This window comes from Oratosquilla oratoria, chromosome 3 (assembly GCF_046742065.1).
Source record: "Oratosquilla oratoria isolate Oo_2021 chromosome 3, ASM4674206v1, whole genome shotgun sequence".
Classification (NCBI taxonomy): Eukaryota; Metazoa; Arthropoda; class Malacostraca; order Stomatopoda; family Squillidae; genus Oratosquilla; species Oratosquilla oratoria.
Window position 1 is genome coordinate 55,940,139 of NC_134779.1, and position 13,729 is coordinate 55,953,867.

The 13,729-nt window shown below is 41.5% G+C and overlaps 1 protein-coding gene across 1 annotated transcript in view; it reads left to right on the forward strand.

The window, feature by feature from the left end:
* The window catches only part of sti (citron rho-interacting kinase sticky), a 63,742-nt gene extending 54,184 nt beyond the window's left edge, over positions 1 to 9,558 (forward strand). Inside the window, exons 36-40 of the mRNA XM_076181231.1 lie at positions 1,356 to 1,441; positions 3,373 to 3,499; positions 5,733 to 5,900; positions 6,468 to 6,624; positions 8,071 to 9,558. Coding sequence (XP_076037346.1) covers positions 1,356 to 1,441; positions 3,373 to 3,499; positions 5,733 to 5,900; positions 6,468 to 6,624; positions 8,071 to 8,191 — 659 coding nt within the window. The 3' untranslated portion in view covers positions 8,192 to 9,558. The remainder of the gene's footprint in view (positions 1 to 1,355; positions 1,442 to 3,372; positions 3,500 to 5,732; positions 5,901 to 6,467; positions 6,625 to 8,070) is intronic.
* The last annotated feature ends 4,171 nt before the right edge of the window (positions 9,559 to 13,729 follow it).

A 13,729-nucleotide genomic window follows, 5' to 3' on the forward strand; every position in this document is an offset into this window, starting at 1 on the left:
GTAATTTTGTCAACAGCATTGTGTTGGGCAGAAACATGGAACATGGAGAGGAAAGGAGAAGTTTATATGTGTTTGAGATGAAGTGCCTGAGAAGCATGGTGGAGTGTTACTGGGCTAGATAGAGTGAGAGGCAAGGAGGTGAGGAGGAGAGCAGGGGTGGAAAGGGAGGTAGGGACAGGATTGATGAAGGAGTGTTGGGATGGTTTGGATGCATGGAAGGAGTGAATGGGGGGAGGGATTGGTGAAGGAGGTGTGGGAGGTGGAGTGGGCGACCAGGGTTGGGAAGGATGGAGGGGGTGGGAGGGAAGGGTGGTCTGTTGGGGGGGGGCATGAGATGGGGAATTGTTGTGTGTGGATGATGCCATGGTGTATTTGAGGGAGTGGAGAGTATGTTTGAATGATGTTTTGATGCAGTCTGAAGAGATTTCTCCCCTTTTTATGGCTACCTCCCTTGTAAGGGGGAAAAAGCCTTGATATATGTATGTCTTTTTCTTTTTTCTTTTTCTTCTTTTACATGAGGGGGCAGTGAAGGGGTTGCCGATTGGATGAAGTAGCCCTGCTGTGGATGTGCTGTGTCTTGCTGCATTGCTTCTGACCCAGGGCCCAGGGCAGTGGGAGAGATGCAGGGAGGAGCCAGGATGAGAGGGAGGGAGGGAGGGGGTGAATGGGAGTGAAATGTGTGGGTAAGAATGGGGTGGGAGTGGATTTTATGCCTTTGTTTTTGGTTATCTCCCTTGTAAGGGGGTAAAAGCAGATTGCATACATATGTATGTATGTTCTTTTTCATGGGTGTGTACCTTTGACTTAACTAACCCCCTTATATGGGGGAGCCCTTAGTATACAGATAGACCTTTTCATGGGACCAACAATTAGCATCTGCTAGGGATAACTGGTGGTAAAAGAGATGGAACTGTCTAGTGTAGGCCTTATGGTCTCTTGCAGTCTTCTTGTTCATCAAGATGAACATCAGATAGAATCATCTCCCTGAAGACCACTTTTGGAATCTGTCCACAACCTCACTTCCATCTGGAGGTGCCACCCAGATGGGGCCCAAGATGAGTCAACTTTTACTATCCAAACCTTCTCACATAAGATGAGTTCATTGCCAGCAACTGTTGTGACAGAAAAACCCACACTAATGCTGTACACAAGTCCAAAAATTCTTGTCAAAGACTTGTGGGAGGGTCCAAGGACCATTGCTGGCCATTGGCTTCAAGTTTTTGGTCAATAAAACTTTAGGCAAAAATTATTGTTATACAATTTTCTCTCTGTTTCTCTGTCTCATATCTAAGAGGGCATAGGGCAAATACCATGGAAGGAACTCTAAATTAAGAGAAAGGTTTGCTTTATTTCAGAATTCCTTGATGAAAGTGACCCATCATTAGCTTATGCCGTAACCAAAACCCCACAAGTGTCTTCCAACCCAATTGCAATTCTTCAGGTATGTTGGTCTGCAGTTCTGTAATTTCTTTCAGATGTGCTTTTATTTTATTTATTTATTTATTTTTATTTATTTTATTTATTTATTTATTTTTTGTATCTATTCATGGGGGAGAGATGCAGGGATGATCTGTCATCCAGGAGTAGTCAAGAAAAGAGGGAGGGAAGTAAATGGGAGTGGAGTATGTGGGGATGGAATGTGTTGTGACTAAGCGTGCACACTCCTTCTATGGGTTTTTCTTTTTTGACTTTGATGTAAATAAAAATGATAAGGTGCAAACTGATTTAATTTACATAATATAGAAATATAAGTTTCTTACAAAAAGATCCAAGGGGGAGAATGGGACGCAGTCAGGAGTCGGAAAGCCTGAATGCGTGTGTCTTCTTCATTTTATACCATGACCGCACAACATAGGTGCCAGGAACAGGTGCTGATGTGTGCCTCTATAGGTCTAGTCTATCCCTATTTGCCTGGCTTCACACACTCCTACTTCTTTATTTGTGTGAAAAAGGCTTACAGGTTTTCAATCATTACCTATCTAGACTAATGGGAGAACATAAATACATATTGAACGAAAAAGATATTGACAAATGAGAATGAAGGTGGAGGAGCTTTCCCCCCCCCCCCCTTTTTTTCACCTTTTACAATTCAAGTGTAATGAGGAATAGACATTTGGGAATGGATGCGAAGAGGAGACTGTATGAAGGAGTGATTGTGCCAACAGCACTGTATGGGGCAGAAACGTGGAACATAAGAGAAGAAGAGAGAAGGAGTTTGAATGTGTTTGAGATGAGGTGTCTGAGAAGTATGGTGGGGGTTACTAGGCTGGATAGAGTGAGAAATGAGGAGGTGAGGAGGAGAACAGGGGTGAAAAAGGATTTGGGAGATAGGGTTGATGAAAGAATATTAGGATGGTTTGGACACATGGAAAGAATGAGTGAAGAAAGACTAGTAAAAGAGGTATGGAAGGCAGAAGTGGAGGGAGTGAACATGAGGGGACGTCCTAGGATGAGGTGGATGGATGGGGTGAAGGGGGCTTTGGGGAAGAGGGGAATGTCTGTTGAGGAAGGAAGGGAGAGGACGGAAGACAGAGGTGAGTGGAGAATGGTTGTATATGGATGAGGTTGTGATTGCATGAGGAGGAATGGGCAGGGGGGTGGGGGGTGGGGTAGTATGTGTGAGTAAATTTTGACGCAGCCCGAAGGGATTTCTCCCCGTCCTCTCCTTATATGCAAGGGGGGACGGAGAGGGGGGGTCGCCGATTAAATGAAGCGGCCTTGCTGTGGATGTGCTGTGTCTTGTGACTGCTTCTGACCCAGGGCGGTGGGCAGGGTGCAGGGATGACCCGTCATCCAGGAGGTGCTCAGATGAGAGGGAGGGTGGGAGGAGTGTATTTAGGGATGAAATGGGTGGGAGTGTTTTTATGCCTTTCCCTTTTTGGCTACCTCCCTTGGAAGGGGGAAAAAGCCTTGGTATATGTATGTATGTATGTACGATTCAAGTGGGACTCTGTGGCAATATTCTTTCTCCCCAACCACAGGGTTCGGCAAAAAAGGAATTGTATATTCAGAGAAGTGGTATAGGACAGTATAGAGGTGGAGGAACAGCATAACAGAGGGACAGTCACAGTATAATTAAGTTGCATCGTTTCTCTATGAATAGAGATTTCCTCTATCACAGACAATATGTGTGGCTCTGGTCCATAGGGCATATAGACCCTAAAGTATTAAATGTATGCTACTGAGCAGCTTTGAACCCTGCAATGACATGCAGCCAATACCCCAGACGGCTTCATAGAGCACTACTTTAAATCTTATAATTAGAAATTTGAGACTTGGTAACTTTCCTTATTAGGGGGGAAAAGCCCTAGGAATATAGATAAAAATTGATTAGGACAACAGTCCTCCTGAATAACACCTACTTGTATTCAGATCTCTCCACCTGGGAAGTATGAAGAGTTTCTGATGTGCTTCTATGAATTTGCTGCCTTTGTGGATCCATTTGGTCGTCGGTCGAGGGAGCATGACATCACCTTCTCCAGAATTCCTCAGTCCATAGGTAAGTGTGGTTCCCTTGTGACCCATTGACAGTGGCAGATTTCTTTGCATCTTTTTTTAGGCCAGACAATTTTACTCCAAATATTCCCTCTGTAACAGTTATAAACCATCATTACTGCATGGATTTTTATTTTATTTATCATATGAGAGGTACTAAGAAAAGAGAAGAGAGTAAAGCATAAGATAAAGGAGGCAAAGAGGAGAACAGATGTGAAATGGGGTAAGAGTATGACAGAAAATTTTGAAACTAATAAAGATGTTTTGTAAGGAAATCAAGAGAGGAAGGGGAGTTGAATCAAGTAGAGAAGAAAAGGTAAAATGTGCAGATGGAGAGATGATAATGGAAGAGACAGCAGTAAGAGGAAGATGGGCAGAGTATTTTAGGGAGTTGCTAAATGTGAAGAAGGATAGGGAGGAAAAGGTAGTTGCAGTGGGAAGTGCTAAGAAAATGACCGTGATGAGTGAGGAAAATGGAGGAGAAATAAGAAAAGATGAGCTGAAAGCCTTTCTTAAAATGATGAGAACAGGTAAAGCACCTGGGTTAGATGGGTGTCATGCAAAGTGTCTGAAAAAGGAAGTACCTTGATGGTGGACTGGTTGGTGAGGTTGTTTAATGTTTGTCTAAAAGAGGGTAGAATACCATTTTACAAGGAAAGGGGACAAGTGTGAGTGTAGTAGTTTCAGAGGGATCAGTTTGTTGAGTGTAGTTGGGAAGGCTTATGGGAGGGTCTTGAGTGAGAGTATTAGGAGAGGAACAGAGGAAATGATTGGTGAGGAATAGTGTGGGTGTAGGACAGGTAGGGGTTGCATGGATCAGATATTTGTGGTAAGACAGGTATGTGAGAAAGCTTTAGGAAAAGGTAAGGACATTTTGGGCCTTTATGGATTTGGAAAAAGCTTATGACAGGGTAGACAGGAAGGCACTGTGAGAGGTATTGCAGATATATAGGATAGGAGGAAAGCTGTTAAGAGCAGTCAAGAGTTTTTACAAGAGTAGTAGACCCTCAGTCAAAATTAGAAATGGAGAGAGTGAGTGGTTTGAGGTAAAGGTGGGACTTTGCCAATGATGTGTTATGTCGCCTTGGCTGTTCAATTTATACATGGATGGGGTGGTGCAAGAGGTAAATGCTGTGGATGTGCTGTGTCTTGCTTTGCTTCTGACCCAGGGCAGTGGAGAAGATGCAGGAATGACCCGTCATCCAGGAGGTGCCAAGATAAGAGGGAGTGTAGAGGGTGGAGGGGAGTGGAGTGTATTTAGGGATGGAACGGGTGGGAATGGTTTTTATGCCTTTTTCTTTTTGGCTACCTCCCTTGTAAGGGGGAAAAAGCCATTGGTATATGTATGTATGCATATTAAAAAACAATATATATATATATGTACATATACTAAGGTATTTTTCCCCCTTACAAGGGAGGTAGCCAAAGTCAAAAGCATAAATCCACTCCCACCCATTTCATCCCCAAATACTTCACTCCCACTCACCACCCCTCCCACCCTCCCTACATACATACATACATACATACATATACCAAGGGCTTTTCCCCCATACAAGGGAGGTAGTCAAAGTCTAAAGGCATAATTCCACTCCCACCCATTTCATCCCCCACCCACTCCACTCCCATTCACCACCCCATCTTCCCTCCCTCCCTCCCTCCCTATTATCTTGGCTCCTCCTGGATGATGGGTCATCCCTCCATCATGCTCATTGCCCTGGGTCAGTGCAGTGCAGCAAGACACAGCACATCCACAGCAGGGCCCTCATGCAGAAACATCAAAGACTGGGAGAAATCCCTTCAGGTCGCGTAAAAAAAAATAATAATAAAAAAAATCACACAACCACTCCCTTACATGCATCACATCATTATCCATATGCAACTATTCTAATATTAATAATATATATAATATTAATGGCAATAGTGATGATAGTATTAATGATAGATTAGGTACCAAAACAGCCATGTAAGGACCAATAGGTCTGTTGTTCTTTGTTTGTCCATGTAACTCTCACTCTCTACCCTCACCCCCCTCTCTCTCTCTCTCTCTCTCACTTTCATTCATTTCTTTTCTTCCTGATTAACAATGTATGAATTTATTGAGCTTAGGAAAGTCTTGCATCATATGAGGGTCAAGAATATTTCAAATGAACTTGTGTCTAAAGTGACATATAAATATAAAAGGTGTTGGAGGAGGATAAGGTTTGTAACATATTTAACCGTTAATGTTTGCATTACAGCTTTCCACAGTCCCTACCTATATGTTGTTTATCAAAATGCTGTAGAAGTCACAGAGATCAAACCCCAGTCCTTCACCAAGACCACCAGCAGTGAAGAAGATACAGACAGTGAGTGTGGGCAACTTGTGCGATCATCATCACTTTACGTTTCCAAACCTGTGTACCTTGGTAAGTTAAAAGGCAGATAGATTTTTGTCTGGTAATTCATCTGTGTAGGGTAGTGCAGATTGTAAAAATTATTTTCATTTCTTGTTAGGAATTGGTCTTTCATCTACAAAATTACTTATGCACTGTATCCATAAGCTTTTGTTATTTTGTTGGTATTAGTTCTTGTGACACCTAATTATTTCATAAGTACCATGTCTTCATTGTTGTATCCTTTCTTTAGAATTTTTTAATGTGAAAGGTAGAGTGTAAGGGAAATTTTTGAAAAAGCTGTAACAAGCAAAACGTCGTACCAATAAAGGTTTCGATCTCACACGGTGTTGATTCTCACAAAATTTTGAATGTACATACAGTGAGACCTCTCATTAACGGACATTAATTAGCTGTGTTTGCAATGTTTTTGGTGCCGCTGTTGTTTAGCACATGCAATCACTGTGCCACCCAAAAACCACTCCAAATCAATGGATTATTCACATCAACGGACACTGTTACCCCCCTTTTAGTCCGTTAATGAGAGGTAGTACTGTAATTAAGTCTGCTAATTTCTAAGAGGCATTTCTATGATGTTAGGTCCTGCTGCTAAACCAGGAGGAATCCTCATTTCTTCACGTCGGACTGAACACCTAGATATTCTTGAACTACAGACTCTCTTTAATGAGGATTCAGACCTGTCTATGACCTGGGGAAGTCTACCTGTCATTGATTATCCAGCCATTGGCAGCAAAGGGTAATGTTGATACAGATTTTAAGTCTGCAGTGATTAAAATGATGTAGCATTGTTTTTGTTGTTGTTTAGGTGAAAGGGAAGCAAATGGATGATGGATGGGAATGAGTGCATGGCTTGACTGGCTATCTCCCTTATAAGGAAGAAGAGCCCTTTGGTATACAAGTGGAATATATTGATAGTTATTGTTATTGCTATGTCTTGTTGCCTCTGACCTGAACAGTGTGGTGGGGGATAAGATGTGAACAGGCACTTTGATTCAGCCACCCTCCATATAAGGGGGAAAAGGCCTTTTGGTAATTATCTCTTAATCAGTCTATTGTCACTAATTCACTCTGGTTTCCAGGTAACCAATTTATGACAACCATCTAACCCAGATGTTTTACCAGCTTTCATTTTCTATAGTGCTCTTTGTATCTTTTTTTTTTTTCCTATCTGTCTATATACTGAGGGCTTTTTCCCCCTTATAAGGGAGGTAGCCAACTCATATGGCAAATAACCACTACCAGCCATTCCAGTCCCACTCATTCCACTCCTATCCACCATCCTTTCCTCCCTCTTATCATAGCTCCTCATGAAACGCAATGGCAAACGCCGACAAGACTGTGAGAATAAACACCATGTGAGATCGATAAAGGTTTCGATCTCACACGGTGTTTATTCTCATATAGCTCCTCATGGATGAAGGGTTATCCCTGTCTCCTGGCCACTGCTCTGGATCAGAAGCAATGCAGCAAGACAGCACATCCACAGCAAGGCCACTTCACTCGATTGGTGACAAACCCCCTTCTCCATCCCCTCATGCAGCAAATAGAGAAGACGGGGAGAATTCCCTTCAGGCTGTATCAAAATATCATTCACACATAACCAATGCCTACTCCCCCCCCCCCATACCCTGTCCCCTTCCTTGCATCACAGTATCATCATAATCATTTTCCCAGCATCTCACACTGCCTTATTCAAACTATTCCTAGTGTCCTCTACATTTAACAATTCCTTGAAGCTAAATAAGGACAGTTACAGAAGAGACCTGAAAAAGAACAGTTTCCTGCAGAGTGATCGATGTCTGGAACAAACAAAACAGTGAATGCCAAAACTATACACGAGTTCAAGAATAAACTGGATTTGGAGAGATACGAAAACGGGTTACAACGAGCATAGGTCCCATCCCATAAAATACAACTAGGTAAATATACCAAAAGGATATTTCCCCCATATAAGGGGAGTGGCTAAGTCAGAGCATGTACTCATCGTCCATCCATTCTTCACCCATCCAGAATCCTATTCATTGTCCTGCTGTCATAGCATGGAGAATGGGTCATTCCTATCCACCACCATACTGCTCAGGTCAGAGGTAATGTTCTATGATCCATCCTACCAAACAACTCTCTTCCCATCCCTGTTCTGTGCCTCCCCTCCACATTTCTCATGTATGAAATACTTTTACAGGGACAGTAGTAGCGAGTCCACCAGCACCAGTTCTGAAATTGAGGCAGAGATGAGGATATCCCACAAACGACTCCAGTCTCAAGAGTCCTCAAACGTTTCCATAAAGAGAACTCGTGTTTAGATGTCCTTATTCCCCAAGTCCAAATTCTTGCCAGTTTTAAATGTACCCAATGTGTCTGCTGTCTGCCAAAGTTTCAAGAAGTTTTTGTCAACCAAAATGGTCCAACAGGCTGAATGCCACATCTATATTCCATTCATTCATAGGGTTTCCCATCAAGATAAAATTACCTGGCATGCCCTGAAAAAATTCAAGAAAGGGGCACATAGGATTAAACATGTTGAAGTAGCATACTGTTTGTATAGTTCCCTTTTACTGAATAGAAATACATGGCTTCAGCCAGAACAAAACTTATAAAGGGACAAGAATGAATATATTGGTTTGTTGTTGGTTACCATAGTTGGTTACAATTTGTGTTTTGCTTTGCTCAGAAATATGTTGACATTTATGTCATTATGCAGGTGTATTTGTGCATATTTCATTGGAACTAGATGATACTCATGTTATGTACATAGGCATGAAAATGGCTGTAGTGGATAAAAAAAAATCGAATTTAGATTTAATGTAACATCTCTTGTTGGTCTCCTGTCTACTTTTGTTAATATCTTCTTCACCATGAAAAGACAACTAAGTAAAAATTGTATAGCTTCCTCTAATGACAGATTATTAATAAATTAATCAAGAGACTAATGTAATAGCCTTATTAATTGCATCAGTACTAAGACTAACAATAAGGTTGTATTATGAATGTTTCGTTTTGTACATAATTTTTCCTGTTCCCATTCTTATGTGAGGATAGGGAGGGAACTTCAAATAGGAAAGTAAATGGCATCCCCAGATTATTATTATTATTATTTTAACTAGATGGCCCTTATGTACAGAATTTAAACTTTTAGAATGTTAGAGTGATATTGCAGTAGCTTCAAAGACTAGTATATATTGTATTTGTTTTTGTGATTTTTATTTGTATGAAAGTCATACTAGGTTTTGCTGTTCACTTTGGCAGTTTCTTGTATATACATGTTTAACAAGTCTTTAAACCTTTTATCATGTAAATATACAACAGAAAACATGGTTTTCCTTTCAGTTCTGTCGCACAGAAACCCCTTCACCCCATCCAACTCATTTTCAGTCTTTCCTTCAAGTTCACTCCATACAATTCTAACTCCCACATTCTTTATGCTAATCTTTCTTCACTCGTTCGTAATGTAAGCCTAGACCATCCCAGTGAATTAGGCTTATGGAGAGAACGAGCAAAGAAAGACTAGCAAAAGGAGTGTGGAAGGCAGAAGAGGACGTGTAGGATATTGTCATGCTTGACAACTATTGCCTGCAGTGCAGTGCAGGAGCTCTGCTCCAGCATTGGTGTTGATGAGCAGCAAGTTCTGGGAGAGCATTGTATCATGAGCTTGCCATTGGTCTGTAATAAACCCATGTAAAGATATTTGGGTTTCGTTAACCATGTAACAGTATGGAATGTCAGTCTATCACCAGTTAAGTTATGAGAAGGACAGATTTTTCCCGATCTTGAACTTAATCAGCTAAATTGGATAAACTTGGTAAGACAAGAAAATGTGAAATTTGCTAGATTTGCTTTGATTTTTTTTTTTTTTTTTTTTTTATATATATATATATATATATATATATATATATACATATACCAAAGGCTTTTTCCCCCTACACGGGGGGGTAGCCAAAAAGAAAAAAGGCATAGAAACCACTCCCACCCATTCCATTTCCTATATATTCCACTCCCCTCCACCCTCCCTCTTATCTTGGCACCTCCTGGATGACGGGTCATCCCTGCATCCTGTCCACTGCCCTGGGTCAGAAGCAGTGTCTTGCTACATTGCTTCTGATCCAGGGCAGTGAGCAGTATGCAGGAATGACCCATCATCCAGGAGGAGCCAAGATAAGGGGGTGGATGGGAGCGGAGTATGTGGGGATGGAATGAGTGGGAGTGGATTTTATGCCTTGTTTTTTGGCTACCTCCCTTGTAAGGGGGAAATGGTCATTGGTATATGTATGTGTAAGTATATGATATATATAAACTTTAACACAATTGGCAAAAGAGGGTCTAGGAGGAAGACTCCAACCAGCACTCTAATAATTGGGTCTTTGGACGTGTGTGGACGTGGTGCATGTGAGCAAAAATAATTGTGTATATATTGAATATTTTTATTGAAAGGGAGATGATAAATACAATGTCTGAGAAGGTAGAAGTGTCTTGTGGTTGGTAGGAGGGTGATAAAAATAATTGTGTATATATTGGATATTTTTCTTGAAAGGGAGATTATAAATACAATGTCTGAGGAGGTAGATGTGTCTTGGTGGTTGGTAGGAGGGTAATCATGAGTACATTAATGGTTTGTGTAGTGGTACCCTAAAGGAGGCACAGAAGAGTTCTGGAAGTGTTTAGGGGAGAAAATGGTAACATCTGATCATCATTTGGCAGAAGGGAGACTGAAGGTGGATGTAAAATGGAGAAAGGTGTTCAAAGTGGATAAGCTGTTATTTACATTATTTAGTTTTTATTTATTCTTTGGGGAAGAGGGGAATGTCTGTTGAGGAAGGAAGGGAGAGGACGGAAGACAGGTGAGTGGAGAATGGTTGTATATGGATGATGTTGTGATTGCATGAGGAGAAATGGGCGGGGGGATGGGGTAGTATGTGTGAGTAAATTTTGACGCAGCCCGAAGGGATTTCTCCCCGTCCTTGCCTTATATGCAAAGGGGGACGGAGAGGGGGGGTCGCCGATTAAATGAAGTGGCCTTGCTGTGGATGTACTGTGTCTTGCGACACTGCTTCTGACCCAGGGCGGTGGGCAGGGTGCAGGGATGACCTGTCATCCAGGAGGTGCTCAAATGAGAGGAAGGGTGGGAGGGGTGTGGAGTGTATTTGGGGATGTAATGGGTGGGAGTGTTTTTGTGCCTTTCCCTTTTTGGCTACCTCCCTTGGGAGGGGGAAAAAGCCTTGGTATATGTATGTATTTATGATTTTTCTCTCTCCATCCGACCTAGATATGGACCAAAAGGTCTCCTTTCGGCATGTTCCACCTTTGTAATCCTTTGTAAAGCTGAGGGAGAAGGACAAAATGAAAGAATACCAAATAAATCCAAAATAGGTTTGGAATGGGGTTAAAAAAAGGAAGTTACAGTAGAGGTTAACCCCACACACCCTGGGTTAAGAACCCCTGGTTTATGGGAAGCTCTCTTCTTATAATAGATTCTAGAAAGTGGGTAGCACCTCCAGATAGGGACACAATAAGCTATGGGGAGGATTGCTCTGCTGCTGGAATTCATCAGAGCACTGCTCTGTGACCTATTAATTATACATACATACAGGGCAGTGGACAAGGTGCAGGGATGACCCGTCATCCAGGAGGTGCTAAAATAAGAGGGAGGGTGGAGGGGAGTGGAGTGTATTCAGGGATGGAATGGGTGAGAATGATTTTATGCCTTTTTCTTTTTGGCTACCTCCCTTGTAAGGGGGAAAAAGCCTTGGTATATGTATGTATGTACATACATACACTGTTAATTGTGGAAGTGGAAAAAACAGGTGGGACCTTTCATCCACTAGGTCCTAACAAGGGAATGGGCAACCAATGGGTGTATGCTTTGTCACCCCTCTCCCTTATAAAGGGGTTAAAGACTTTTTGGTATTCTCTACATATATACCAAGGGATTTTTCCCCTTTATAAGGGAGGTAGCCAGTCTAGGCCTTGCACCCACTTCCATCCACCACCCTTGTTACCTTCTCCTCTTAGGTTCTCATAGATGAAAGATCATCTCTGCCTCCTGCCCTCTGCCTGGGTCGGAAGCAATTCCACCTAAAGGGGTATGGACTGCATATTATTGTGTAGTATTAATTGCTGCCTTTACCATCAACATGGGAAGCTTGTTGGCTGAGTGGGTTAGGGCGTTGTTACATGTGGCGAAGTTCGAGGGGAGAGCAGTTCAAATTCTGCCACCGGCAAAGTTGAACCAAGGGCATGGTTCATTAATTCCATGCTACAAAGTCCTCTGTAGGGGGGACCATCCTAGCCTTCCGATGGGAGGAGTTTGTGATGTTAAACAATATCATATCACCATCAACATCCTTGCTGTGATGATGCTAATTAGACAATTTTCCTCCGCCAAGTGTCAGGTGGCCTCATTTAGCTGAGGAGAGTACTCACTGCCAAGTGGGTATTAAAATAATATTGTTACAGTGATTGTCAAACAGATAAAATTCTAGAGACATGCAGGTGTGGTATGACATGAATTTAACATTATCTAATACCTCATAATTTAATATATCCTAATCTAACCTAATCATTCCATAGGAAAAAAAAAATAAGATTTCTGGAATGCAAAAATTATATTTAAAAAAAAAAAAATACTGGAATGATATTATCAAACTTTTGTCTACCTCTGGAGAAAGTTCTTGTCCTCAATAACTACAAAAGTTATTGCAATCCATCCTATTAATCTATTTGCTTATTGTCAATATCACTATTTTTATATCTTTATGTATTTATTATTTTTTAAGTAACATCAAATGTCCCAATTTCTGGTTTTGTTGCATACATACACCAATGGCATTTCCCCCCCTTACAAGGAAGGTATCCAAAAAACAAAGGCATAAAATCCACTCCCACCCACTCCATCCCCACCCACCCCCTTCCCTCCCTCTTATCTTGGCTCTTGCATGACGGGTCACCCCTGGATCAGTGCAATGTAGGAAGACAGCACCTTCACACCAAGGCCACTTCATTTATTCGGCGACCCCTACTCTCCGTTCCCTCATGTAGAAAGAGAAATGACGAGGAGAAATCTCTTCGGACTGCGGCAAAATATCATTTACACATTTTGTTGCAACAATAGATAACCAACTAAATAAATTAATGAATAAGTACATCAGTAAATACATAATTAATAGAATGGTAGACAAGTAAATGAATAGTATACACAAAATAAATGAATAAATGCATAAATAGCTAAAATGACGATCAACGCAGCAGCAATTCTTTGAGATGTGTATGATAGCGTTTAGGATGCGTTCGATTTTCGATGAATATCAACACGACACGCGGCTCGCTCCAACTGGTCACTACACATGTTATTGTGAATGTTAATAATTTTTTGCCTCTGCTGTCCTCCATATATGTTTCTTTAATTTCTATGACCGACTCCTTTTTCTATCACTTGAATTTTAGTCTCCCCTTCTACTGCTGTTCTTGTAACCATTTTCCATTACCGTCTCTATCTCTTTCGATCATTTTGAACTTTTATTCTCCCTCTCTTCTATCTTCATTAGATACTATCGTCTCTATGACTCGATCCCTTCGGTGTGATATTGTTACAAAGTATAGAACCGCTAGTTATTACTGAAAAATATACATACATATACCAGTGGCTATTTTCCCCATTACAAGGGAGGTAGCCAAAAAACAAAGGCATAAAATCCACTCCCACCTATTCTATCCACACACACTCCACTCCCATTCACCCCCTTCCCTCCCTCATGTCTTTACTGCTGCCAGACACAAAACTTGGTCAATATGCCTCTTACAATCTAACCCGAAGACCTCTCCGAATCTAGATCGTAGCCGAAACTATT